The sequence below is a fragment of the Fonsecaea erecta genome (assembly GCF_001651985.1).
Source record: "Fonsecaea erecta strain CBS 125763 chromosome Unknown Scaff22, whole genome shotgun sequence".
Classification (NCBI taxonomy): domain Eukaryota; kingdom Fungi; phylum Ascomycota; class Eurotiomycetes; order Chaetothyriales; family Herpotrichiellaceae; genus Fonsecaea; species Fonsecaea erecta.
In genome coordinates this window covers 1-26,358 of record NW_017387265.1, presented here as the reverse complement: position 1 = coordinate 26,358, position 26,358 = coordinate 1, and the positions used below count along the sequence as shown (strand labels likewise).

At 48.8% G+C, this 26,358-nt stretch overlaps 7 protein-coding genes across 7 annotated transcripts; 4 read left to right on the top strand and 3 right to left on the bottom strand.

Annotated features, from left to right (window-relative positions):
• Positions 1 to 1,743: 1,743 nt before the first annotated feature.
• AYL99_12007 (hypothetical protein) lies at positions 1,744 to 2,319 on the top strand (the record flags this gene model as incomplete). The annotated part of the gene is made up of 1 exon (XM_018843511.1): positions 1,744 to 2,319. The coding sequence occupies one exon, from the start codon at positions 1,744 to 1,746 to the stop codon at positions 2,317 to 2,319; it is 576 nt and encodes a 191-aa protein (XP_018687155.1).
• A 1,968-nt stretch (positions 2,320 to 4,287) lies between these two features.
• AYL99_12006 (hypothetical protein) lies at positions 4,288 to 4,746 on the bottom strand (the record flags this gene model as incomplete). Its single annotated transcript, XM_018843510.1, has 2 exons — positions 4,288 to 4,403; positions 4,461 to 4,746. 2 exons carry the CDS (start codon positions 4,744 to 4,746, stop codon positions 4,288 to 4,290), a joined length of 402 nt encoding a protein of 133 aa, XP_018687154.1.
• Positions 4,747 to 7,120: 2,374 nt separating this feature from the next.
• Positions 7,121 to 7,593, top strand: AYL99_12005 (hypothetical protein; the record flags this gene model as incomplete). Its single annotated transcript, XM_018843509.1, has 3 exons — positions 7,121 to 7,221; positions 7,289 to 7,383; positions 7,445 to 7,593. The coding sequence occupies 3 exons, from the start codon at positions 7,121 to 7,123 to the stop codon at positions 7,591 to 7,593; spliced, it is 345 nt and encodes a 114-aa protein (XP_018687153.1).
• A 2,807-nt stretch (positions 7,594 to 10,400) lies between these two features.
• Positions 10,401 to 11,240, top strand: AYL99_12004 (hypothetical protein; the record flags this gene model as incomplete). Its single annotated transcript, XM_018843508.1, has 4 exons — positions 10,401 to 10,458; positions 10,508 to 10,702; positions 10,988 to 11,178; positions 11,235 to 11,240. The coding sequence occupies 4 exons, from the start codon at positions 10,401 to 10,403 to the stop codon at positions 11,238 to 11,240; spliced, it is 450 nt and encodes a 149-aa protein (XP_018687152.1).
• A 2,447-nt stretch (positions 11,241 to 13,687) lies between these two features.
• On the top strand, positions 13,688 to 14,259 carry AYL99_12003 (hypothetical protein; the record flags this gene model as incomplete). Its single annotated transcript, XM_018843507.1, has 2 exons — positions 13,688 to 13,956; positions 14,010 to 14,259. The coding sequence occupies 2 exons, from the start codon at positions 13,688 to 13,690 to the stop codon at positions 14,257 to 14,259; spliced, it is 519 nt and encodes a 172-aa protein (XP_018687151.1).
• Positions 14,260 to 15,021: 762 nt separating this feature from the next.
• Positions 15,022 to 15,761, bottom strand: AYL99_12002 (hypothetical protein; the record flags this gene model as incomplete). The annotated part of the gene is made up of 2 exons (XM_018843506.1): positions 15,022 to 15,351; positions 15,378 to 15,761. The coding sequence occupies 2 exons, from the start codon at positions 15,759 to 15,761 to the stop codon at positions 15,022 to 15,024; spliced, it is 714 nt and encodes a 237-aa protein (XP_018687150.1).
• A 1,299-nt stretch (positions 15,762 to 17,060) lies between these two features.
• AYL99_12001 (hypothetical protein) lies at positions 17,061 to 17,658 on the bottom strand (the record flags this gene model as incomplete). Its single annotated transcript, XM_018843505.1, has 2 exons — positions 17,061 to 17,329; positions 17,571 to 17,658. 2 exons carry the CDS (start codon positions 17,656 to 17,658, stop codon positions 17,061 to 17,063), a joined length of 357 nt encoding a protein of 118 aa, XP_018687149.1.
• Positions 17,659 to 26,358: the final 8,700 nt, after the last annotated feature.

Here is a 26,358-nt window from a genome sequence, read left to right as displayed (position 1 = left end):
TGACTCGGGGCTCGCCATTGTTTGTTGTGGTATTCGTTGATTTGGACTTGCTCTTATCCTCCGCCTCTCCGCAGCCGCCCCCTCCCTCTCCACATCCAGACCATCGTTGGCCCATCTTGATGGAAGAGCCATGGGGAAATCCCGAGAAGAGTTGACGCGGGATGAACTGAATCAGATGACAGAGAACGGGTTCGTTGGTATGAGAAGGCAGTGTGGTAGGTGGTCCAGAATAGCCCCCTAGGGTCAAGAACGTAGCCATTGTCATCTACGAAGTGTGCATACTTTGTTGGCAATTGGAGAACCCTGTGCTTGATTAACCGCGACGAATGAATGTCTGAGTCGGGGGGCGCACCAAGGAACCTACTGGGTCTTACCACGCCGACTTTGACCGCGAGTCTGACCAGGAACTGCAACGCCAGATTTCTGCTTTTTCTGTCCAACGCCGGCAGGCCTTCGAGAGCAAAGTATTGAGTGGGGGAGACGAGTAGGTTTCAGACCAACCAGGTGCGATTTGAGTTGCCTGTGAATCGATCAGTTTCAGGGTTCCACAACTTAGCTCACAGAGATTTTATTAAGAGAATTTTCACAGACGAATGGATATTGCTAGACAAACAGATTGAGGCCGTTTGATGAAGGTTTGATGAAGATCTGATGAAATTGTTACTGTTGAAAGCTGAGTTGGTGGCGAGGTTGAAAAGGGCAATTCAGATTGGAAGCGGAATAACTATAATCCTCCAAGGTCACGTGTTTTGTGTTTTCAACAACCAATCGATAAGCTCCGACAAGGGTTGACCAATCTGAAGCGTGGCTGTTTGTCCATTTAAGCCGGTAATACTAGCTCAGCTACGCTTCGCTAGATTACTGTCAGAGAGCTTTGGGGTGGGATCGTTAGACGGAGAGTCAGAGGGTTGAACACGTATCTTGATTTGTATAAAGGTGTCCTTAAGACATCGACTTTTCGCACTGTTGAGGGTTTCTCCAGCAGTTGCGAGAATAGAGGTCCTATTTATCTCTTTCTGTTTGTGTCTCGTGGGGGCCGCTTTGGCACTTGGGGGCTATTCGCCCCATGGGGGCCATTCGCCTGATGGGGGCCACTCGCCCCATGGGGTGTTGTCGGCCGGGGAGCCCGGGTGACAATTACAGGCAACCTCGTCAAAAAAGTCGCGGATTTGATTGGTGCGGAAGAGTGTTGAAATCCGATTGGCTGCTGTTTGTACCGTCACGTGCTACCTGACCTTTGACCAATAACGTGGGAAAAAGCGCCTTCGTACAACGGCGACTTCGCCTAAAGTTCGGCAGAATCTAACACCACTAGAATTGTATGGGAATCAATTCTCCATATAGAGTCTGTCTACGGACTCGCTTCCCTCTACCTCTACCTCCACCACTCTCACTGCTAGTGTCCAGTACCCAGTACCCAGTGCCCGTTCTTTCTTCACCTTCAGTCTTTTCGCCACGCTTAGCAGGTTGCCTTAGGGAGTCACGGGGTGCAATTGCCGCCCTACAGCGGATTTTACTAGCTCAGCTACGCTTCGCTGGATCATCCTCCCGTTCCTACTTCGCCCTTGCTCACACAAAGTCGCTTCTCTTCAACCCCGACCGCAACCCTATCCTTCACTCCCTCCTCAAACGCACCTTCTACGCCCAATTCTGTGCAGGGGAAACTGCGTTGGTGGTCCAAAAACCAACTGCAAAATTGAAGGAGACCGACTTCAAGGGTGTCATATTGGGCCACGCGAAGAGATGGTCTTCAGCAAAGAAGAGGCAGACGGCCTGACTGTGACCAAGGATGCGGCAGAACAAGCTCACATCGATGCAGAGGAAATTGCAACGTGGAGGCAGAACACCATTGACACGGTGGATCTTGCCCATCAGAACGACTTCGTCGCGCTGAAATTCATGGATGCTGGACGGCAAGTGCTCCGACATCTCCAGGCGACCATTGCATGTTCATCAGAGTTCGAGCAGGCTGAGCACGACATCTACACTAGAAGGAACTCCCTAGTGCAGAGCCTCCAACATTTCTGCTCGGAGACCGTCCCACCTTTCTATAGAACCGAGTACACAGCACCGGCCACTTTGACCTCTTTGGATCTCATTCAATCATACCCTTCGCGCTACCAAATGTCGGCAGACGGCGAAACCGTCCCTAAGGACGGAACTGAAGTGACAGACACCGGCAAATACAAGGGGAAAGCGGTGGAGCAACCCGCAATGATGGGGGAGGACGAACTTGACGACGAGAAAGAGGAAGAAGAGGCCAGTATCGTTCTATTGCATGATATCAGTTGCCGACAGCTACACGGACTTCCATATTGATTTTGGAGGCTCCTCTGTGTACTATCACATTCTGCAAGGGACAAAGACGTTCTTCTTCATGCTGCCGGAGGGCAATCACCTAAAGAAGTATGAACAATGGTGCAACTCAGAGTCGCAAAATGAGATGTGGCTGGGAGACCTCTGCGGTGGCAATTGTACAAGTGTTGATCTCGAGGCAGGAGACAGGCCCTTGTTAGGACCTTTCTGCTTCTCCTCCATCGGTAATCCAATCGTGATATCCCCCGCGGTGCTGGCAGCGCCACGACCGACCGCGCCGGCAAGTAAGGACGTGGCTGCGTCGTTGGCATCTGAGGGGCTCATGCTCGCAGTGCCAGTGATGGGCGGTAGAGGTCCGGTACTCTGTCGGTGTTTCTTGATCTTGTCATCTTCCAAACGATGTTGGGGCACTCAGTGGGACAAGTCATGGATGCATTCTTTGATATTGTCCCGCCGGTTCCGTTCAATAGGCCGATGCTAATTCTCGGACAACTTTCATCTACACACCACCATGAGGCAGGGGAACGAGCATCAGACATCACTAGATGCAAAACTCCTCACGCTGGAACGAAGCATAAAGGCGCTCATTCAGAGTCTCAACTCCCCGTCCCGTCCACAAACACTGGGTGGTTCTACAATCGCTACTACAGAGACAATGCGTTCCGGGCACGATGATGAAATGAAGACCTATCTTGCCTTCGTCAAACAATTTCTGAGAATCGCTTCTGCTGCTGCCAGTACAAAGATCCTCGTTGAGTACCATCTCCCCACCAGTCGATGCTTATACGTAACGTAGACGAGTCGGTCAAGATTTGTTGTGATACCTGGATAGTCCTTACTACTGAAATCGCTATCTTTTCAGTTGTGGCGTGAAGACGGCCATAACTGACTGGAGCAGCTGGGTGCCCTGGGAGATAGTCACAGCTATTCCCCTTCCCATCCCGGGCTGTTGCCGCCTTTCAGACAGCATATCTAACGAAAGCCCGGCGACATGTACGAGACAGAGTTGTACTCCCCGGTCGGAGTTTGCTAGGCGCCCTAGTGCTTCCGACCTATTCTCTTGACAGGCGACCACGTTCGTGTCGCTGCGGCGGCGAGTCACGCTCGACCGAGGGGCTGAGATCGCAGACTGGAGTCTTCGCTCCCGCCAGTTCATCTTCATCATCACCGTCACTGTCTGGGGGCATAGATTTGGCGACTTGTGTAATCTTCTTGGGGTAAACGCTCGATCCTGGATCTTGCTGGTGGTCTCGCCCACTGTTTGAGGTCTGGATTTTACTGCTCTATCACCTTTAAAATCTCCCGCCCGGAGAGCCCAACGCCTCGCGCGGCCCCTCTAAATCCCATGGAATACATAAAACCTGCCGGCCGAGGTAAAATGGCTACCTTCAGCTCTTGTACAAGACTAGGTCTGTCACCCGGGCTGGCAACCAACCCTCCGGTTGACAACACCCCATGGGGTGATTGAGGCAAGCGGCCCCCATGGGGTCAACGGCCCCCAAGTGCCAAGGCGGCCCCCACGAGGTGCACACAGGAAGAGATAAATAGGACCCCTGTTCTCGCACTATTCAAGAAACCTTCAACAGTGCGAGAAGTCGATGTCTTAAGGACAGCGTTATACAAATCAAGATACGTGTTCAACCCTCTGACTCTCCGTCTAACGATTCCACCCCAAAGCTCTCTGACAAGGTCTATCTTCCCCTTGACTGTACTCCTTGACGCCTGAGCCTAACATAGCAGCAATGCATAAAACAAGACTATTGTCTCTTGAACGGTGAAGGAAAGGTGTATGAGTGACAAGACTTGCCCGGTGATTGAACGTGTAGTCGTCGTTCTCACTGTTTCAATGCCGTCTTGATCTCGACTGGTTTGACTCGTTCGACCGACGCTTTCCCATCTGGACCGGCCAAGAGATGCAGCGTTAGAAGCAGCGAAGGGGTCATGGCCGCCGCGATGGCCACCTCGACTATATTAACGGCCACCACCGCCACCGCCTCCCGAATAGCGAGCCATTTCTGCAAGACGAGGATCGATACTTTGTTTCGACTCCTGCAGAGCGGAAACGAGGTCACGAGCTTGCTTGACATCTGGAAAAAAGTCAATGATTTGAGATATACGAAGACGGGGGACAACAAAAGGCATACTGTCGGTTGTGAAAAGCGTGATGGCGGTGCCCTTTTTGCCCGCTCGACCTGTTCTGGCGCTGGGGTTGCGGAACGTAACCCCAGCGGTCCGGGCCAGGAACCGGTCGTCTTTGAACTGGAGGTTGAACAGGGCGATGAGCCAGTCCAGGGTTTGGACGTTGTCGGAGCTGAGGTCCAACGAGGATCTCCAAGCTGAACAGCCGCTCAACCAAAGCGACCTCCGGGAACGATATTTCCCAACCAATTTGAGCATCCAGCTCATAGCGAATTTCTGGAGCTTGACCATGTCTATCGCAAGGACCCGAGCAGGCAAAGGGCCTGCCTGGTGTGCCTTGCCACACAGCAAGATCTTGACAGTCAACGGCTATCGGAGGTCCAAGGGCAATATCATTCAGTGGATCGAGTGTATCGATACGCTGAATGCGTTCTGGCAACCCTCGGGCAAAGATATGAAAAAGACTCCTCCGTCAGCCAAGCTGCCACCCACTATGATGATATCGCCGCCTGTCCTAGGGGGTCCAGAGAGCATGCAGACTGCTGTGTCTGGGCCCCGAGGAGCAGTCCGCAATGCTGTAGTCCCTGTTCGAGCGGCCATTTCGACGCGATATGCTCCGTGCTCTGTGCCTCTGTGACTTACCGAGCGCAGTGCAGCAGACCACAGAGCATAACCCGAGTCACCGACCTGTCGGTACGAATCAGTTGGGGCACCGTGGGACTTACCGTGTGGGTTGTCTGGAAGCACATTCGACATCGGTATATCAACCTTTTGTTGTCGCTCTTCCTCTCAGAACCCCGTGGACCGGCGTCGCTTAGGGACCCACAGTGAGAACCAGCACTGGTGCAGCCGTTGGTGTTGTCACCAAATTAGTGCACCAGCATGTCACGCACAGCATTGGGATCGTGGTCCTGAATATCTTGTGTGATGGTGGTGCGAGACGACTCGGAAGTCTACTCGAGAGTCACCTGTAAATCGACTTTTGCAGAGAATTCCTCCACGCTACCAGTCCACCGACACATTATAGGACAATTCGGTATTGAAAGACGCAAGATAAATATGGTGTTAACGACTGAATATTTGACAATGCCGAGATCGACGGCTCCTGAGCTGGGAATTGGCGGAAAATGGTCCCGTCTCGGGCCGATCCGACACAGCCGGAGCTCGAACCCCATCCAAAACTATAACTACTGGTGCCTTTAACTTCGCGAGTGGTAGACAGCTGAAGAGAGGGAAGATTGCCTTCAGTAGACACATAAAACCAAAAGAGATATAAGATTACGTGAATAGTATAGTTATCGGCGCCGAGCCAAAACGATATAAAAAGAATCGGATTTTCGCGATTATACGACCCGACGTGCCAATAAAACAGACTAAACAATACCGAGCTCCTTAGGCAGACTAAGGGAAACCTCCTGAGCATATTTATAAAGCGCCCAGCCCGGATACCGACGCTCTAGAGCCGTTAACGCTGTCAAATCCGGCCCCCGCCGACGACGTGACTGTCCACTAACTACGCCCCGCACGGGCAAACCGAGCATGATACTAACATCCCCTATTCTGCCGCTCCGTCGGATGATAATCAGAATACGGATCGGACGCGATTCGGCGAAGTTGGTTTTTTTAACCCGTCGATTTTGGGGCCAAAAGTTCGATCACCGAATTTCGACCCGAAATAAATCTATCGTGACCGGCGTGTCGCGAAACGTACGGAGGTTTACGACAAATTACTCTCCGGGATGTGGCGCGGGCGTAAGATTAGCTTTCGTGTCCCGGGGGCCCCCTCGGACACCCGGACCGGACGTATCTCCGCCAATTACCCTCTGGGAGTGGGAAGACGATAGGCTCGGGAATGAGGAGTATAGAGTGAGGCTAAGAGGACGTACAGGGAGTGCCCAGATGGCTGGCCTGTTCGGAAAAGCTCTGCGGAAAGGGGCGGGTGGGGGGTTGAATCGAGGAGGTTTCTCTTCCACCTTGGGTTTCCGGGCCCTGTGCGGTTTAGGGAGTTCAATTCTGGGGAAGCACGAGAGGAGGTAGGACGTATGTATGTACGTCGTCTTCCACCATCCACGAAGGGGACGCCGTCATCATCATCAGCACCATCACCACCCCCCTCATCATCAGCACCAGCACCAGCAAGCCAGGAACTCAGCCAGTGAGTAAGTAAGCCAGTAGGCAAAGGACGACAGGGTCAGGTCAGGTCGGCGCCGCGCCACGATCGATCGAAGTTTGAGCGGAGCGAAGCAAAGAGAAAAGAGACCAAGCAGAACGAGGAAATGCAGGGCAAGGCAAGACATGGCAGGCCTGGCCCCGCGTGCCGACCGGAGTAGGGAAGCGAGGCGAGGAGGGGTACGTATGTACGTCGTCTTCCACCACCAACGATCAAACGAACGGGATTCCATTATCGCCATCACCAGCAGGAGCAGAAGCAGGTGTAGAAGGAGATGCAGATACAGGTGCAGAAGCAGAAGCAGAAGCAGCATCGCCACCATCACGAACACCATCGCCATCAGCAAGTAAGAAAGCCAACCCGCAACGGAATGGACATGACATGACAACACGAACGAGGACAAGGCAAGGGGCAGACGACCACGACCGTCACCACGACGGCCAAGCTACTGCAACAAATCTCGACGGAGAGGCGTTGGGGGTAGGCAACGCGTCTATGCCGGCCCGGATGTCAAGACAACCGTTGCAGTGGAATCCAGAAGTCGACGACCCGGACTTGTTGGAGTGTATGTTCGACTCGTCTCCGGAGCTGGCTATGTTCGGGACCATACCGAGTCTGGAGCACATAAACCGACGTCACGGGTAAGCTGATCGTGGATTGCAGCACGGTCCACCCCGAGACCGTCGACCCACAGACCAAGAGGGTCTACACCACCGGCATGATCAAGAAAGGACTCGACGTCCTCTCGAAACAGGGTGGTCATGTCCCATCGCAGGACTCTTTTGGCTCATAAACTCGGCAAGCTAAATCTGGGTGAAGGCGTCAAGAAGGGCGATGCCGCACCAAAGGGATCTAGCGAGACGAGTGGGCAAGCCACGCCAATGACCGACAACGACAACGAGTCTGCGTCTGGAAGCAACTCTAAGAGGAAGAGAAGTGGTGCCGACGTGGACTCGGGGTGTGATTAACCAACCCGTCAAGCAGCAGGCTCTCGAGGCGATCCGTGCTTTGATCCCCTGGCAACGCATTCCGGTCATGCGTGGACGTATGAGATTGCGAATCACTTGTCCCAACAACATCGCAAAGCAAGCAGCCATTCTAGCTCATGCTATGGCAGTGACACGAGCCGTCGCTTATTTCAATGGACAGTCCCCCTAACCTAACAAGAACAATGCTCAGTTTTTGATGGAGTCGTTGGAGAGCGATATCCCGCTCCCAACGGCACTTTACATCGAAGAGGAGCCTCGTCGTCTTCTGAAGCACCAATATCTTAGTTTCTGCAATCTGCTCCTCTGAGCGATCCGTACCTTGATCGTGTAATATTCTCAACTCAACCGCCTCGACGAGATCTGAAGGACGACAGCACGGCTCTTGTCAGCCTCGACGCTTCTGCCCTTTTACGCGCACCTTTTCGGACCGGTGTAGCTCTCCCTGCGGGACATGGACCTCGATTGAGACGTGAGACCCTCCAAACGCCATGTTGCTTGGCTATTTTACCCTCTCGGACTTGTTTGCTCCTGCAATCTTAGAGCGCGCATACAGGTACTTTAGCGTTTTTTTTTGTTGGATCCCCAGCAAGTGCGTATTCGCGGACGAGCAACGCCAGCACGGAGATCTAGACACGAAAAAGAAGGTGGCTGGGAATTGGACGGAATCACGAAAGCCAAGCTCTCAAGCGAGGAATCGAGATGACTTGCAGCTGCACAACTGAGGAATGTTCCAATCCACACGGGGTTGCTCGCCTACTCCGCCTCTTCTCTGGGCTGGCTTGAGGACTGACGGTCGATCTCTGTCGTCCTGGCTTGATATCCCCGCGGTTTTGAGCACCCATTGTTGTCCCGTAAGAGACATACCTGTGCAATGGTTTATCATAATAGAGAAATTCCACCTCTTACCTACCGCGCTAACGGGCTCGGGGCTTGATTTTGGGAAAGGAATACCAGCGCCAGGGAGTATACCAAGTACTGACTTTGTATGGTTTGACATCTCGTACAAACATCCTACGCCAGCTTGAAGACACGGACTACTGTTGCTGCGCTGGACACCGTCGCGTTCCATCCATTTTCGCTTTCAAGTGCCAACGCCTCATAGCTCCTTTTGGCCGCGCACAGGTGGTCTATATACTCCGGCCATAAGATGCCGCGATGGGATGGTATATTCCAAGCGAGGTCGGTAGGGGGCCCCGCATCGGATTTGGAGGGGACAGGGAGCGATGTTTACACGGTTCGGAACAACAGCCTTGCCTGTGGGATGGCTGGATGTAGTGGTAAAGAAGCTTTCTGGGTTAGATGTTGTGGAGGAGAGGATATGGATGGAGAAGAAAAAGATGGTATGAGGGCTCCGTACCGTCGCCAACCAGTCCTTAATATTAGAAGAGACAGAAATAGTTTCCGCAACGTAGAATGGCTGCTTCCAGGCCTCCCAGAGACTGCTCGTCTGTTGTCGATATCGCTTGCGCTTCTCCATCACTTGGATAGGTGGATTCACTCAGCGCCGTTTAAAGAGGGAACTAAGGTCTTATGATCTTCAACGCGGCGGCGTAAATACTCCCTCTTCCCACGACACGACGTATCCTCTAAAAGTTCATATACACATTTGCCATCACTCGCCCGGTTTTTATTCGCCATACATATGCTGCATCCCCCGCCCCTATAGGCCTTTTCCTCCACCTTGACCACAGTGTATCTTGCTCCCAGCGCTCTGCCCTCCTTCAAGGCGCCTCTGGCTCCAGTACTCCATACAAAAGCTTTTCCTTGTGCTACGGAACAGTGGAAAAGGATATATGATTAATCTATCTTGTGCTGTGAAAACACCGAGATTATCTTCCCGCCATTATTCCTCCCTCTCTGAATCCGCCCATTTGACCGGCAAAAAAGGTATCATACGGTCCTTCTTTTCCGGGTGCTCAGGGGTTCAGTAGCCTCGATATTGACATCGAGGATTTGTAGACGGTTACGAGGTTTCGCGCGTGTTTTCTAGTCGTTCTCAGGAGAAGGCGGACCTTTTCTCGAATCGTCCCTGATCGGAACAGGAAGGCCATGACCAATGCATGAGGGAATCGGACTTTTGCAACGTAGACGGCGCCATTGCGGGAGGCTTTGACGATGGCCAGGAGAAGAGCAAGATCTGGGTTAAGGACGATGAACTCGACCGTGTCCTGGGAGGGTGTCCGTTCGAGCTCCGCAGCACAGCATCGAGGGGTGACTGGCCTTTAGCACGTCCATTAGGCCTACTTGACGGCAGTTGTTTGTTGGAGGAAAACCACGGTTCTCTCGATGAAGGTACAGAGCGCACCTCACAGCGAATAGGGGTGCCTTTCTCGCGGAAAGGTCAGTCGTGTTCGAGCTGCGCTATACTGTAGGCGCAGCTGTGCCGTGGATGGCGATTGTTTCGCCCCAGTGGCCTAAGCTGTTTCGCTTTCAATAACGTGCCTCTCTCATTGACTGGGGGTCTCAAGACCATCGGCATGGACAAGGACTCGGGTCAATTATGGCAAGACTATATCAACTTCCTCAAGACTGGTCCGGGAATTGTTAGAGGAGTGGTTGGCAGGAGGGGGCAAAAGTCGACGCTTTGCGAGAGGCGTACCAAAAGGCAATTGCTGTTCCCACTGTTGCCCTAACCCTATGAGGTAGGTTGGCCGATAGGTGACACTGCGCCACTGCCTGCCACAGGACGCGCTAGCGCGCTAGCGTGCAACTACTAGATAGATATTTTCTGGTCACACAGAAAAGCTAGAATTGAATCAAGGAGTCCCACACCCACTGCGGCAACTATGCCACTGTGGAAAGAATACGATGCGTTCGAGACCGGGCTGAACAAGATCCATGTAGGTATCGAGACATCAACCTAAAACGATGAAAGTGCTGATCCCGGGCAAAGAACGGATGAAGAAAATTAGAGAACCATACGACAAACTGCTACACGCACTCTATAACCTGATCAAGAAAGTGTCCCTCCGTGAGAAACAGGACATCCAGAAGGTGGACCTCGTTGCTGCCGGCAATGGGGGAGATGGCTCGGAGGAGGACGACATCAACGCTTCCAACGTCGCGGCCAGGAAAGCGGCCCTCGACAGTTAGATTGACACAATCAAGATGACTGCTTAAACATAGACCGTCATCCTCAGTCGAATGGTTTTGCATGCCTGGATTGCGCTAATGCGAGCAACCCGACGAGTTCTAGCCAGGCACGCATAGCGGAGAAGGAAGCACGGACGCTGGAAGTCAACGAGGACCTTTCTCTGTCACGCCAAACTGTGATTCTTCACCGACTAGTATAGTATCGAGCCCCTCTAGGACCTTGTTCTACAAAAGCTTCGGGTCACGCTCTCACGGTTCAAACTGCATCGACAGCGTCTAGGCGACGTGGTCGAATTGCTGAAATACACCCAGGACAACACCCCAGTTCATGACCGGGAGAATGACGGGTTGCGAAACCTAGTCTCGGACTACCTGGATTGCCACATCAAAAAGATTGCAGGCGACGTGAAGCTCGCCGAGTTACTTGAAAATATCGATCTGGTCAAGGACTTTCTGCCCAAGCTCTCGAAAGTGTGGTTGTGTTGAGGTAGAATTGCCCGGTGTCATGAGGAAGCGCTAATGACAAGCCATGAAAGGGCTGCTATACGGAGTATTCGTTAGGTAACTATCTAGCTTCTGGCGAATTATCATTCCAAATCACCCAAGGAGCCACTGCCTCTGTGGAGTCGCCATTGCGATGACCTAGCTACGGTTGTCAGTCGACCACTTACACAACTAGAGGCGGATTCAACTTCGGCTGGAGAAGCAATTTGTATATCGGTAATGCTCGGTTTTGGACGAGGTAGGTATTTCTTGGTTGTGTTCCGCAATCGGTTCGGATACAGGAACTCGGATAAATAACCAGCAGTCTCGAAACATGGCCCCTGCTGGCTGATCGGTGTACGTCAGAAAGGCTCTGTGGGGAGATAAAAGAACCATCAAGAGAGGCCAGGAAGTGGCGAAGGATAGCTGCAGCCATTTGTATTCGTGGTTTTGGAGGTAATGTGTTTCCTTAAGCTGGTGGCTGCTGAAATGAGTGACGGCTGACTGCGGTCACTCGCTCCAGACTCCCAATTTCCCAACTCAACACGATATTTCAACGTTCTGGACCAGCTGAAGCCCCGGATCAACGAGCGATATGAGCGTTACGTCATGTGGCATATTTGGTCCGGAATAGCATTATAGAAAACCCAGATGATCCTTAAGTCGGACCATCTTGTAATGCGCCAACCGTGTAACGCGTCACCGTGGAATACGCCATCCATTACCCACTACCTTTCATTCCATTCATTCGTACGTACCCAATTACTCTCCTTTTCTTCTTTAGTTACAGAATCATGGCTTCCAAGAATGAGCGAATTCTTTAAGACGTGGTAGACGCATGTTAACGTGACGACTATCCCTCTGTCACCCGGGCCTCCCGGCCGACAACACCCCAGTGCTGTTACATTGGCTGTTACAATGTGTCACCCGGGCTTCCTGGCCGACAACACCCCATGGGGCGAGTGGCCCCCACAAGGTATACACAGAAGGAGATAAATAGGACCTCTATTCTCGCACTGTTGAGGGCCACTCGCCCCATGGGGTGTTGTCGGCCGGGGACCCCGGGTGACAGGTGTAGTGGTCGGGGAGCGTGCCAAGAGGCTAGTGTCCGGTGACTTTTGCGGACCTACTGTAAATGGGCAGCGTCCTTACTGCATAATGTGGGATGTAATACATAGGAGGTTGATTGCGATCGAGAAGCCCTGTTAAGATTTTGCATTCTCAAGTGAGATATGTGCCCCCTAGGAAGAGACCAGTCACCATGCCAATTCGTCTTATTCGGACCACACGTCGAAAGAAGACGTTCCAAAGCAGGTACCTGAACAGCAGGAACGAAGAGTTACGCTAGCACGCACCGTAGCTCTGCATGAGCACCTGCGGTAGCTCCGGATCTCAAGATGCTAGGGTTCGTTAACGAGAAGCCCAGACTTTTGTGAAACTCGAAATCCGGGCCCCGAGGATCTGGAACCGCTGGTTGTGCCGCAGTGGAATTTGTCCGTTCCAGGGGAGGGCTGTGGCCAGAGAGACCGCATCTAGCATTGCCAAAAATGTCAATTACATCGGCTGTGGCTCAACAGAGATGCTTAGATATTGTTGAAGTTGGGGAAAGTTGGAAGTGCGGTGACCTGAATCCGAAACCGAATACGCACACCTGTTGGGTATTCCGCCGTCGGGAAGTCGCGGGAAACCCATCATGTTCACGCTTGCGTCCCGTCATAATCAGATGGAAACTGGCGAAAAGATCGACTGTATCCTTGGCCATTCCGGCTCTAGCTGCATTTGCAGCCAGTGCTGATTGCGTCAAATTTTATTCCGAACCCGCTGTACGCTTTCTGGATGTGGAGCGACTCGTGACCAACAGCCCTCACTTCGATAAGATTTTGTGTTTCGCGCGGTGATGAAGCGGCATTCGCAAATCTTTTCGCGCGCCTGGAGAGAAGCTGCTTGCCCAAACGAAGACGCACGATAGGATCGTTACTTCGTGGCTTTGACAACTGTATTGGCAACAAGATAGAGTCCAGGATTGCACCCCACAGACAAATGGTTCATTAATCATCCGAATGGTGGGCTCACGGTGGCCTTTGCATGTCGGTCTGTGACTGTTGAGCTGCTGGTCAGGTCCCTGAGGGGGTTTTAGCATGAGCTCTGCAGAGGGGCCTGCAAACAAGCTCGATACCGCACCAGCTCTCGGTCTCGGAGCTCTGATATCGTTGCGGTGTGTACGCACCCCTGTGAACGGAGCCACTTGCACTAATTGGCAATATAGAAGTGAGAGCAAAGTCAATGCAAGTTGAACGTGAGATCGAGTCTAGTGAGGCGTACCTGACCGTTCATCCCAAATACTGTGTGCAGGGTAAGCGCTTATTTGGACCTCGCTCAAGCTTAATATAAGATGTTCACTCGTTCCATCCTGTGCTCCTGTCACCCACTGCGCACCTCTCTCTCCTCCGCATCCACCGTCAGACCATTCCCGAGAACAACTGCAATATGGTTCGCAATGACTTACAGCCCTCTCGTTGGGTCGCTCGTGTTGATCCCGAACCAGGTCCAACAAGGCGACTCCATCCCCGACATCGACCTTTACGAGTACTCTCCCGGTAACAAGGTGAACCTCGCTAAAGAATTGGCTGTGGGCAAAGACGTCATTAAGGCGTTCCAGCAGCTTTTTCCCGGCTGCTCCGACTATCATGTCCCCGGTTATATCAACAGCAACCAGCTGAAAGATGCCGGCGGAGCCTTCGTGGTCAGTGTCCACGAAGCCTTCGTGTGAGTGGCTTCTCTACAAACAATATCAGAAGGCTCGCTGACGGTCATTGCAGTATGAAGGCCTGGGGCAAGAGCTTAGACGAGCCAAAGAGCAGCGGCATCCGATTCCTTACTGACCCAGCTGGAGCATTCACTCACGCTTGGGACGTAGAGCTGGAGGCGGCCAGGACCTGTGGAAACAATCGAAGCAAACGATCGGCTGTCCTCACCGAGAATGGCAAGATCTCAAAGACGTCTGTCGAACCTGATGGCACCGGCATCTCCAGTCTGGCCTTCCCTACAATCTGTTCTGAAGAACGCTAACCACGGACAGTTTCCGCCACCGAAAAGATACTGTGAATGCCCCAAGTAAATAGTGAATTTCATCGGCGCTTTCTCCAGACGTGAGTACAGCAGCAAGGGCCCGAAAACAAACGAAATACTCGTGGTCCGGCAAAAGTTAGTCTGGATGGATATCCAACAAAGAATCATGAAAAGCTTCTCGGTACTAATCCACAAGGCACAAATGGCAATATTACTCCTCAACTCCATCCGTCCGAAATACCCATTCGTTTATCTACGCATAATAGGCTAGCTGAGTAAGTGCGAACCTCCGCGGCTGTTCTGGGATACGACTCCCTCAGTGACTCGACCGGTCCATTGACGCTTCTGTCTTATTGCCATCCTTGGACGTCTCGGCGTCTTCGCTTCCTACAGCCTTCACGTCAATGTTCTTCAGCATGCCCTCAACTCGTCGACTTCGCCACAGAATCACTCGGCTGCCTCGGCTACCACGCTCTGAACCAGTCTCCGAACGAGAAGAAGCTTTACGGCCTCCTGCGCATTCATCAGGGCAGATTCGAGGAAATTTTTGAGCTGCTGGGCTGCTTGGTCGAGATTCTCGATGAACTATTTCCGCTGCTACTCTCGTGAATGCTAGTGGCTACGACATGCATCGACCTCTTACATCAGCCTTTCCACACCAAAGTACTGGTGGAACGTGGTCGCCGCGAGATCTATCAGCCAATCACTCGGGGTTCGAAGCTCTTGGTCTATTCTCTCAAGCGGGGCCTGTGCGGCAGAGATCTACGCTATCATTTTCACCAAGGCCGATCGTAACGCTGTCATATAATTTATCTGGTATATCGTGCGTTGTCGAGTGTCTGTGATCCGAGCAGCCGTCTCGCCGCAAGCGCTGGCCATTCCGCTTAGCATCACGGTGTACAGGCGCTCTAGTTCGACATCCGCTGTTCGTGGACCCCTCACGCGACAGACCTTGCTGAATTGCGACAATACAGTGGCGAGGAAAGCTGGCGGAGTGAGTTCTTGCACTGCTTCAGCGTCCGTTGATGCCACTGCGGCAGAGATCTCCTCTTTCAGCGCGGTCTCAGAGAACATGAGTGTCGAAGCCTGTAGCTGTTGGATCGCCTTAGTCAATTTACCGTCTGCGCCCGACAGCTTTGCAACTGGGCAAGGATGCCGCGATGGAAGTCTAGCAGATTGAAAAACTTAAAGGTTAGCATGGGATCACGGCCCGTCCGCACCGTGATGTCGACTCGGGATTGCAGATTCATGTAAACCAATAGCACGGAGCAGTCGGCGTGGACCTTCTTGACTCTGGCCAGTGCCACGAAGAGTCGCTCGTCATTCTCGACCGCTGGGTTGGTCAGAACATCTAACTCTTCGTCCGAGACCAGAAAATGCGCTGTGAATACCTTAAAGAGTTGTTCTTTTGTCTTGGTCTCTCTCTTGCGCTTCAGCAATGAATTCGCCCCTTCGATCATGGGTCGACTCTCCTGCTTTACAGCCAAGATGTGACTTTTCATGACTTGAAATGTGGAGTCCAGAGTGTCCAGCTAGGGTTCCACGCGCTTTAGTTGACTGGCTACGGCACCAAAGTCGTGGACGAATCGAGCGTTGATGTCGATTACCTCCCTTACCGCATTGACTTTGAGACTTCTCCGAAGCGATTCGCCAGTCTACGGCATGCTGTGACTGGCCCTCGCATCGAGTAGTCGTAGGGTATCTGTGACGGTCAGGCACATTTGGAACAGAGAACGCTCTAAAGATGTGATTTGCTATTGTACGAGAGACTCAACTGAGGGAGAAGAGGAAAGGAGGAGGGGAAAGAATAGGTCGCCGCACTTTTATATAGCTACCACCCCTACTAAGTCCGCCTCCCCTACCTACTAAGCCGCTACCTACCTAGGTAGCCAATCAGAGTACGCTATTATCCTGTACATGGTACGGGACGATATCGGCTAATCATACTGCTTTATTTCTTAGTCCGGTGTGGTCGGATCTGGTTAGATCTGACCTTTCTGTGTTCATGGCCGTGACAGTATCTCGAATCTCGTGATCGGCGTAGGCGGCTATATAGGACAGCGTTAAGTCTGGTGGTTAGGGCTGTGGGCGTGCGCTTCGAGACGGAGAGGCAGTCGCTTTGTGAGTCAAGGGGACTGTCAAGGCTTGCAGTCAGGGTCTCGAGATAGGGTCTTGACATGCCTGGAAGGCAACACGAGATGTTCTGTTGCAAGACGCGTACAAGGTTCCCAGAGGAGGCTGTACGTGCCTGGCGGGGGCGTCAGCTTCGCCCCGCTCACGTCAACGATCTTTGCGACCCTTCGCAAGTGTGCTACATTGGTTACCGGGTGACAGAACGTCCTTCTCCCTGACGTGATACTGCTTGATGTGGACTGGTTCTTTGCCTGCTGAAGCCATTCTACTCTCACTAACCTTGCCCAATGTGGAAACTGTGCCCAATGAGGTAGCTGTATACGCTGCAAGGACTGGCGTCGATTTACTCCAGACCCTCATCGACTGCGAGGTTTGCCTCTGCATGGAAAATGTAAGGAATACTCTATATCGAACCTATTAAGGTAGTGATGACATTCTTCTTACTTAGCATGTATACAGCCAACTTGCGGGGGTTGCATCCGACGACATTAGAAGCGCATGTGTTCGATATCTCTTCCTCTACAAGATCTTCTCAACGTTAGATGGTACCGCATTTCAAATAATTGTACCGGGTCAGTATGGATAGATCCATCAGGAGATCCAATAGAGCCTCACATCTGCGAAATCAACCACTTCACACCTCCGACCATGTCTTCCACAAGCTGGCTTTACGGGAAAATCCAGACATAATGTAGTAGACCCTCGTAGTGATCGTGCTTGGTTGGAACGTCCGCTTTCTGCAATGCTGCCCCCATCACGTACGAGTCGTCTCTCAGTGGATCTGTTTCACAGCTGGCGAAGTAGACGGGAGAGAAATTATTGCCGTTGTCTGTGGACAGCGCGGTTAACACATCGCTGTGTTTGGGGTCCACGCCGGCGTACTTGTTGAACATCTCCATCGATTTCTTGTTAATGATCGGTACCTCCGTCTTGCTGCCTGCGTATACTTCAAATCAAGCCTTTGTATTTAGCGGCAACGTGGTCGTAGTGGAGCGTTGCCGGCACCATTGCAGCAACATCGCAGACTCCATTGCGCATGGAAGGATATTTCACAATCCACCGCCTGCTAACCCGCCAATAGCGCAAGACTTGTTCGGATGGCCGCCAAAGAAAGTAGCGTCCTACCGTGCCTGCCTTCGTGTCAATCTCTAGTGGTTTCGACTCGACGACCCCCTTACCATTTACCCATTTGTAAGCCTTCAGCCCATCCTCCAGCTGGGTGAGCCAAGTGCGCCCTGGCGTCAGACGATAGTCGATGTTGACCATGATTGACGGTACATCATCCGCCACAAATCTGCACATGAGATCGTTCGAACTCAAATCGCCCGGTCATCCAACCGCCACCAGCGACACAGGCGTGAATGCCGTCAATGCACTTGAATTCAACGTCGAAATAGCCATGACTCTACTGATTTGTGATGGAGACTCTACTGGCCCGTAACCCGTGCGAACCTCGCGGTTCGAACCTCCTATCTTCTCTACTAGAGATACTGCGTTGTCGATTTCGGTTGCGAATATTTGTCTTAGCGTAACGCCCCAATTTGTAGAGCCTGGTTTCTGATCAGAGATATTTGCGGTGATTGTGTTGTCCAAACCTTGGCAGGGGTTGAGCTGCGGGCTGTACTCTGCGGGTAGTGAGCGTTCCACGTCCATCTTCGCTATGCATGCTCGAGATTCTCACAGCTCGCTATTTACATGAGGCAGGCTTCAGTTACCAACAGTCCACGGCTGGTGGTGGTGAGAATGCATTTTCCATGAACCCCTGCACCCACAAGGGGACGAGTATGCTGCCGTTAGAATCTTCCTTACTTCTCTCGAGCGCTCAATGGTTCTTGTACACATGTGACAATCACTAGGTAGCACTCTTCCCGCACCTCATTAGAATCAACAGGAAGAACTGTGAAATATGCTTCCGTTCTAAACATTAAGCTCCTGATTCTCGTATCTTCTCAGCATTTGTGCTTAAGAGTCCATGATCCCGGGCCACCCATATTGATTGCGAGCTCCTGATGTTGCCCTAACCCTATGGGGAAGGTTGGCCGATGGGTAACACTGCACCACTAACTGCCACAAGACGCGCTAGCGAGTTAGCGTGCCACTATTTAGATAGAGATTTTCTAGTCATATAGAAAACTAAGAATAGAACGAAGTAGTCCCACAGGTTATAAGCGCCTAAACGCTTAGGTACGCGTCGCTACTTCATCGTTTAGTTCATCCTAGGTCATCCTTTCCTAACTATCTAGTAGGAATAACCTATCCTTCGTTTATGGCGGGTTTATAGTTATACGGCGAGAGGGTCCTAAACGGAACCTCGTAGATAGCGAAGACAATACAAATCGCGACCCTTTCACTAAGGGTAATTCCATCACGAATCTACCTATTTATCTATCAATTCTTAGATAGGCTAACACCGCGGGGTGTGTAACTATTCTAACCTAGTTGAATTGATCACTAGCCGAGCGCCAATATCGATTATCGAATCGGACGAAACCTTTCCTACTCTAATATCGTGCCGAGCCGGACGGCTCCATAACGCTACAGAAAAGGTGGAATAACAGTCAAAATAGGGGGGCAAGAGTTCCAGAATAGAAACAAAAATCGCCTAATTCTATAGGGTAAATCTAACTATATAATATAGCTATCGGTATACGAGATAGAACTACGGGTATAAGAGTACTATAGTATAGTATCTCGTCCCCTAGTTATCGATCCTCACACCCTAAACGCAAAGGAACGAGCGGCTAGAACAGTAGATTAGTTAGCGACTAAGGAGACTCGACTAAAAGAAGGTTTTTTAGAGGACGTACTAATAGCTCACTATAGAAAATAGCGAGCGTTAGAAGATAAGAAGTTCGAGAAATAGGAAGTTATAAACTCGAAGGTATAGAGTATTATCTATAATCTCTACGCGAATCACGTTAAGCTATTAATCGTATATAAAAAGACTATAAGAGATATACTTATAAAGCTTAAATAGGCTTACGAGTAATATAGTCTTACGGCGATCTATTAATAGACAATTCTAGTCAATAGTTACTCGCTTAAACAGTTCAATACTCTAGAGGAATATATAAATAAATTAAGAGCGAATCGGTCTAGCTTTAACGTATTAAGATACTAGTTTAGTAACGACTTTTAGGTGTTAGTCTTCCTAAAGAGATTAGGTAAAGACTATAAATTAGTAGTGTTATAGATCCTCGATATACCTATAAATATAGTAGTCTTTAATAACACTATTTAGAAGGTCTTCTAATACGATATAAGAAAGGATACTTAAACTACTAGTAATAGTCAATCGAATTAGATAAATACCTTTAAGACTTAGAGCTAGGCTAAGACTAAAACTAGTAATAAATAAAATAAGAATACTAATAATAATAATAGTTAAAATAAGAATAAGGACTCGGAGAAATAGGCCTATCGAATATATAAGATAAACGATTATAAATAAAAGAAATTACAAATCGAATCCTAATCGTGTTAATAATAACGAATCGAGTAAATCGAAGTCTAGGAATAATAAGAGTAGTACTAATATCTCTATCGTAGACTAGTTAACGCCTAAGATACTTAATTATCTCAGAAGTACTGCGAGTTCTAGAGATCCTAGCGAAGATAGGGGGGTATCCGCCAATCGCGCCTATATTTATATAGTTATCTCGTCTGATATTACGGCGTATGAAGTCAAAGAAAAGGGCTTTCTAATCGATAGTAGTATATCTCACTATATAACCTATATAAGAATAAACTATATTAACTTTCGTTAGATATTAATAATAGTAAGATTAGTAGATTATAGCGAGATTAAGGTAGAAGGCTATAGCGATATTATCTTAGATTATAACCGCGACGGCGTTATAATACCTATTCGCTTTAATAAGGTCTAGTATTTCCCAGTTTTGGGAGTTAATCTATTAAGTGTTTATATACTTAAGGAATAAGAAATATCTACTATTCTTAAGAGTATTCCTAAGCTTATAAATACTAGACTCTATAAGAGTAATAAGAGAGTTATAGGTATATAAAAGAAAGATTTTCGTTACCTATTAAGTATAAAAGATAATATCTCGTCTCTTATTAGTCTCTATCGGGAGGATTCGGTTATAGTACTTTCGGTACGAGATAGTAAAACGGCTAGATTATAGTATTGACGAATAGGTTACTTATCGCCTAACTATCTTAATCGACTAAAAATAGTAGCTAACGGTATCGATTTCACGGATTTATTTAGTAAACTCTATAAGGATTATATCCTAGCTAACTAATCTCGTACGCTACGTAAGGGAAAAATAAGTAGCCTATCTACTAGATTATATTAATTAATTTATACCGACTTAGCTAGTCTAATTATATCTATATCGATTAATAGATCTAAATATATAATAACTATTACGGATAACTATTCTAGACGAGTAGTCCTTTACTTTTTAAAGAATAAGTCTTAGGCGGAGCTTTGGATAAGATATTTTATTACTATCGTAGCGAATATAGGTATACCTATAGCTTTCGTTCGTATTGATAACGGTAGTAAGTTTAAAGGTTCTACCTTACTCAAATATCTTAGAGAGATAGAGGTCTATTAGGAGTTAATAATACCCTATAGTTCTAAGTCAAATAGAGTCGCGGAGCGTCTTAACCGAATACTTATAAGTAAGATAAGGTTAATAAGGAAAGACTTAGAGTTACCGGAGTTCCTCTAGGAGAATCTAGTTTAAACCGCTATCTATTTATATAATCGTAGTCCTAATCGATCGATCGGTTAGATTATACTATTCGAGCGTTTCACTAGTAAACGACCTAATTTAAGTTATATACGAATTGTTAAATCTCGCGTTTATATTTATATACCGAAAGAGAAGCGCTAGAGTAAATTCGCTAATAGATTAAAGACTTATATTATGCTTAGTTATAGTAATTCGCCTTTAATCTATTAGATATACGATCCTATTAATCGTAAGGTATTTCAATCAAAGGACGTAGTCTTCGATAAGGACTAATATCGCTATCTTATACTAGTTAAAATAGTAGATGAATTCGATAGTGATAAGGATATCCAGGATACGCCGTTAGTCGACTATTCGGGTTTTATACGTGAGGAACTACTAGATTTACTATAATCTCGTGTAGAATAATAACGAGTAGTTATTAATCTAATATAAGATAATAATACTATCTCTTAATAATAGATCGAGTTATCGATAGTTAAATAATAAGCTTAGCTACCTACGCCTTATCGTAGTAGTAGAATAATAAAGCTATCGTTAAAGGCTAAAGAAACAGTAGAATAGATAATAGCTAATATTATTATGATATATCTCGACGCGGCGGCTATTACTAGGTATAAGATTATATCCTATAGCTAGGCTATAAAAGGTCTAGATCGTAACCGTTAGAAGTACACTATTAAACAGTAATATCAGGCCTATATTGATAATAGTATATAGATAGTTATGACTATCAAGCCGGGAGCAAATATTCTCATAGGCCATTAGGTACTAGTTAAGAAACTAGATCGATTTAAGATACGCTAGGTTATTTATAGGAATAAATAGGTTTACGACGTCGATTATCACGAGGTCTACGCGTTAACTACTAGATTAGAATCGATTTATTTACTCCTTATAATCGCTTATATTAAGGATCTTAAATCTACGTAGTTAGATATAATTAACGCCTTTCTTAATTCTAGTCTTATAGAGACTATTTATATATACTATCTAATAGGCTTTGGCGAAAAAGGTATCTATTATTTACTCCTGAAAGCGTTATTCGGATTATATCAGTCGCTACGGGAATAGTAGCTAGATATCTCGCATAAGCTGAAAAAGATAGGCTTTCGTAGATATTAGGGAGATTAATCTATATTTGTTAATACTTAGGGTGTTATAATCATTCTTTATATGGACGATCTCGCTTTATTTGTATAGAATAAATAAGCTATCGAGATAGCGAAGATAGAGCTACTAGCGTCCTATAAGCTAAGAGATCTTAGAGATTTATAGATATTCGTTGGGATTCAAGTCCTACGTCTACTAGGTAAGATCTTTATTTATTAATAAGACTACTACAATATGATCCTGGAACGATTCGGTTATTAGGACAGTAGATCCGTTAGGACTCCGTTTGACGATAAGATAGTGTTACGACCTCGCGAGGATCAATACCTATAGGCGGTATTAAAGCGTTTTCAGGAAATGAATAGTTCTATAGTATAGCTAGCGAATTAGACTAGGCTAGATATTACCTATACTCACTCAAAGATCGCGTAGTTTAACGCTAATCCGTCTGATACGGCGATTAAATGCATAAGTTACTTACTTAGATATCTAATAGGAACGAAGTCCTGGGGCATTCTGTATGAAAAAGACGTAAAGTACGACGAGATCGTGAGTTATTCAGACAGTAATTGGGGAGATAAACATTCGATTAATATAAAGTTAACCTTAGGCTATCTATTTACACTTGTAAACGGACCGATTACGTAGTCATCAAGGAAACAGCGGACGACTATAACATCTTCGATAGAGGCCGAATATATTAGATAGTGCAATATAACAAAGGAGGCTGTTTATTTAAGGTAGTTTATTAACGAACTAGATCGTGGAAACACTACGGTAATAACCATTTACGGAGATAACTAGGCGGCACTAGCGATAGCAGAAACACCATCTACACACGGGAGGACGAGACACGTCGAATTCCAGTACCACTACACGCGTGAAAAGGTCGTAGATGGAACAGTGGCATTCTCGTTTATACCAACGGCTGAAATGGCTGTAGATGGACTGACTAAGCCATTGAGTCCAGTCATGTTTGAGAAGTTCAGAGAGATAATTGGGATGACGACTCTAGAGCGAGTCACGAACGCGTCCTAATGAAAAGTCAGGAATGAGGATGATTGAAAGGTTCAAAAAGGCGAATGGAATAGGCTATTTTACTGTTTGAACAACATGGATTTACAACAATAGAAACGGACCAATCAGATCGCGAGGACGGGATTGGCCAGAAGTAGTCAGAACAGGCTAGGAGTGACCAGAGAATTGGACACTGCCTGAGGCCTGGTTGTTAGGATATTTTATCAAAAGTTGATGTTTACTTATGGCTCTGCCTAGTTAATTTGGCTATGAATGCCATCCTACGACACATGCTCGCACAGGCTGCCAACATGGATTTTGCAGGTCTTGTGGCACTTGTGCCTTATGTGGGGGGGTGTTGCCCTAACCCTATGGGGAAGGTTAGCCGATGGGTAACACTGCACCACTAACTGCCACAAGACGCGCTAGCGAGTTAGCGTACCACTATTTAGATAGAGATTTTCTAGTCACACAGAAAACCAAGAATGGAACGAAGTAGTCCCACACCTGAAGCGCCCACGGCCGGGGCGCTAGGGTCTGTGGTTAAAGCACAGAGCCACAGAGCCAGAAATGTGGTGCCCGGTATTCCCACCGAAGCCGTGAGGTAAGATTCCTTCCTCGATGAATATGGCGAAGACAAGCCAGCGTGCTAAAGTATCCCATGCCAACATTTGGATCTCGCGATCAACATCTGTCGACACGGATTGTCCTCGCTGAGGATCTGTAAGAGATTGCAAGGCTTCAAGGGAACCTGGAAATACTCTTCCGCAACACGATTGATCCAGGAAAAAATGGTCGCCAGTGCCGGAAGTGCTAGATCATACCTAGGTGGAGCTGAATATCCTCGCAGCCACGTCACAGAAGAGTCTCCTTATGCCGGTTCGGAGGGAGCTAGAACTTCTGGATTTGGTACCATGGTGCCGGATGTGGAATCAAAGAGTGTGTTGGCCAGGTCACCCAGTAGATCTATAGCCATCAAGCTAGCCGATAGAGCGGTACTGCGAGCCATTCTCAGTCAGCACGCCTCGTCATCGAGCGCACGACCGTGCCGGTGATAACTGCGCATCAGCTGAAGAACGCTTTCACCCCTCTACCCAAGAGCTTCCAGCGCCACGACTAGGGCTGAGGCAACCACGGGGAAAAGCAAATGTTGCGAAGCCACTCGGCCTTGAAAGCAGTTCCACCTCAACGGTTGGTCCATTATTTTTGCAAGCTTGGAAAGGACGTGTGCCGCGACCACAGGATGAGCCTTCTGCAGTCTTTCACCTACCTGAATCAGATATATCATCAAAACTGTTGGATAAGTAGGCTAGACGTGTCGTGGTGATTCCACGAAGAATGAACATGCAACTTATACTGCTCAGGTGGTCTGCAGGCACATGGACTTCCGAAGTCGATGTCCTATCAATACCTTTCAGAAGATGTGAGATTTTTGTTCTTGTCAATGCGTAGGGAAACAGCAATATAGCATGAGCGTGGGCTTCCGCCAGATCCGCGGTCTGGTTTGTTTTCATCTGATGCAGGGCCAATTGGAGGCCCAATCGGTGGTAATTGTGACGGCAGGGCACATATGTAATGGAGAGCACTCCAAAAATGTGTATTCCTATGTACGAGAGACTAAGCTGGAGAGAGAGAAGGAAGAAAGAAAGAAAGAATACACTGGTGTCACTTTTGTGTGGCGAATACCTCTACCAAGCCCCCACCTACTATGGTAGCCAATCAGGGCCGCCTACTAGTCCCGTCCCAGTGGGCCTTGTACAGGCTTTCAGCTAGCCAGTCATGGCGTTAGCTCCCCATGGTCAGGTGTGGATAGATCTATCCAGATCTGGGTAGATCTATCCTTCGCCTTCACGGCCGTGACAGTAATAGTCCCCAGTCCTGGCCAATTTATCGAGATCCTCAATATTTTCAAATTGGTCGTCAGAGATCTGGCCCGTTAAGACATCGATGGACAGGCACTCAGCACCAAGGGCCAGTATCGAACACAAGATGACCGAGTTTTCGACAGCCAACTGCGGAATTGGGACTTTCCCGGCGATGGACACCTATGGAATTACCTCCAGATCGTGACAGGTGTGTTCCATATAGTGATCGAATAGGAAAAGATGTTTTTGTGTTGCCGATATCGTAGCGGTCGAGGACTATCCGACGATAGGGACTTCCGAGGTCCCGTAAGACGTCTCGCTGTCGGAGCATGCAGATTCTTTCCTGCCAAAACCCGGTGTATACTCACTTGGCAACGTGGAAGGCGGAGGGGTAAGGTTGACAGTCCCGATGCTTCCGCTCGAGGTTTGTCGCCCACGTTTCGCTCTGATGCAGACTCCCTTGCGGGGAACACTTCACGTTCCTGGGCCGGAGTCGGATATTCGCATGGTTGGAACCGATATGAACATCTGAGACATGATGGTTGTTGCTCATCACACTGCGGAAATATCCATATATGGCGACCAAGAAGGAGGCGCAGCCATTGTAAGAGACTTACCTTGATCCTCCGTCTTCGGCAGTACATGCAACATTTACGAGATTCATTGTGTGGTTTTCGTGGTCTAAACGACTGGGCCATGTTTGTGGTGACCCTTTTTCTTCGACTCGCGGTGTCGTGACCAGACGTCGGACAGTCGCTTCTGTCAGTACAACTAGGCATATGCTGCCGGTGCAAAGCGCAGGCGGGGTTGCCGCGTGGTTTGCGTAAGCGCGTAAGTCAGTTGAGCGGACGCCTTTCGGGGTTTCACGAAATCTTGAAGTGTTTTACTGACTAGTCACAGGTGGAATCGGATCAGCATTATTTGTTACATTTCTCGGGGTTGCGGGCTTCTGCATCTAATGTCGGCGGCAAATTCCACACTCAGCAGCAGACAGATCAAGGCTGTCAGAGAGCCTTGGGGTGGGATCGTTAGACGGAGAGTCAGAGGGTTGAACACCTATCTTGATTTGTATACAGCTGTCATTGAGACATCGACTTCTCGCACTGTTGAGGGCTTCTCCAGCAGTGCGAGAATAGAGGTCCTATTTATCTCTTTCTGTGTGTGTCTCGTGGGGGCCGCCTTGGCACTCGGGGGCCACTGGCCCTATGGGGTGTTGTCGGCCGGGGAGCCCGGGTGACAAGATACAG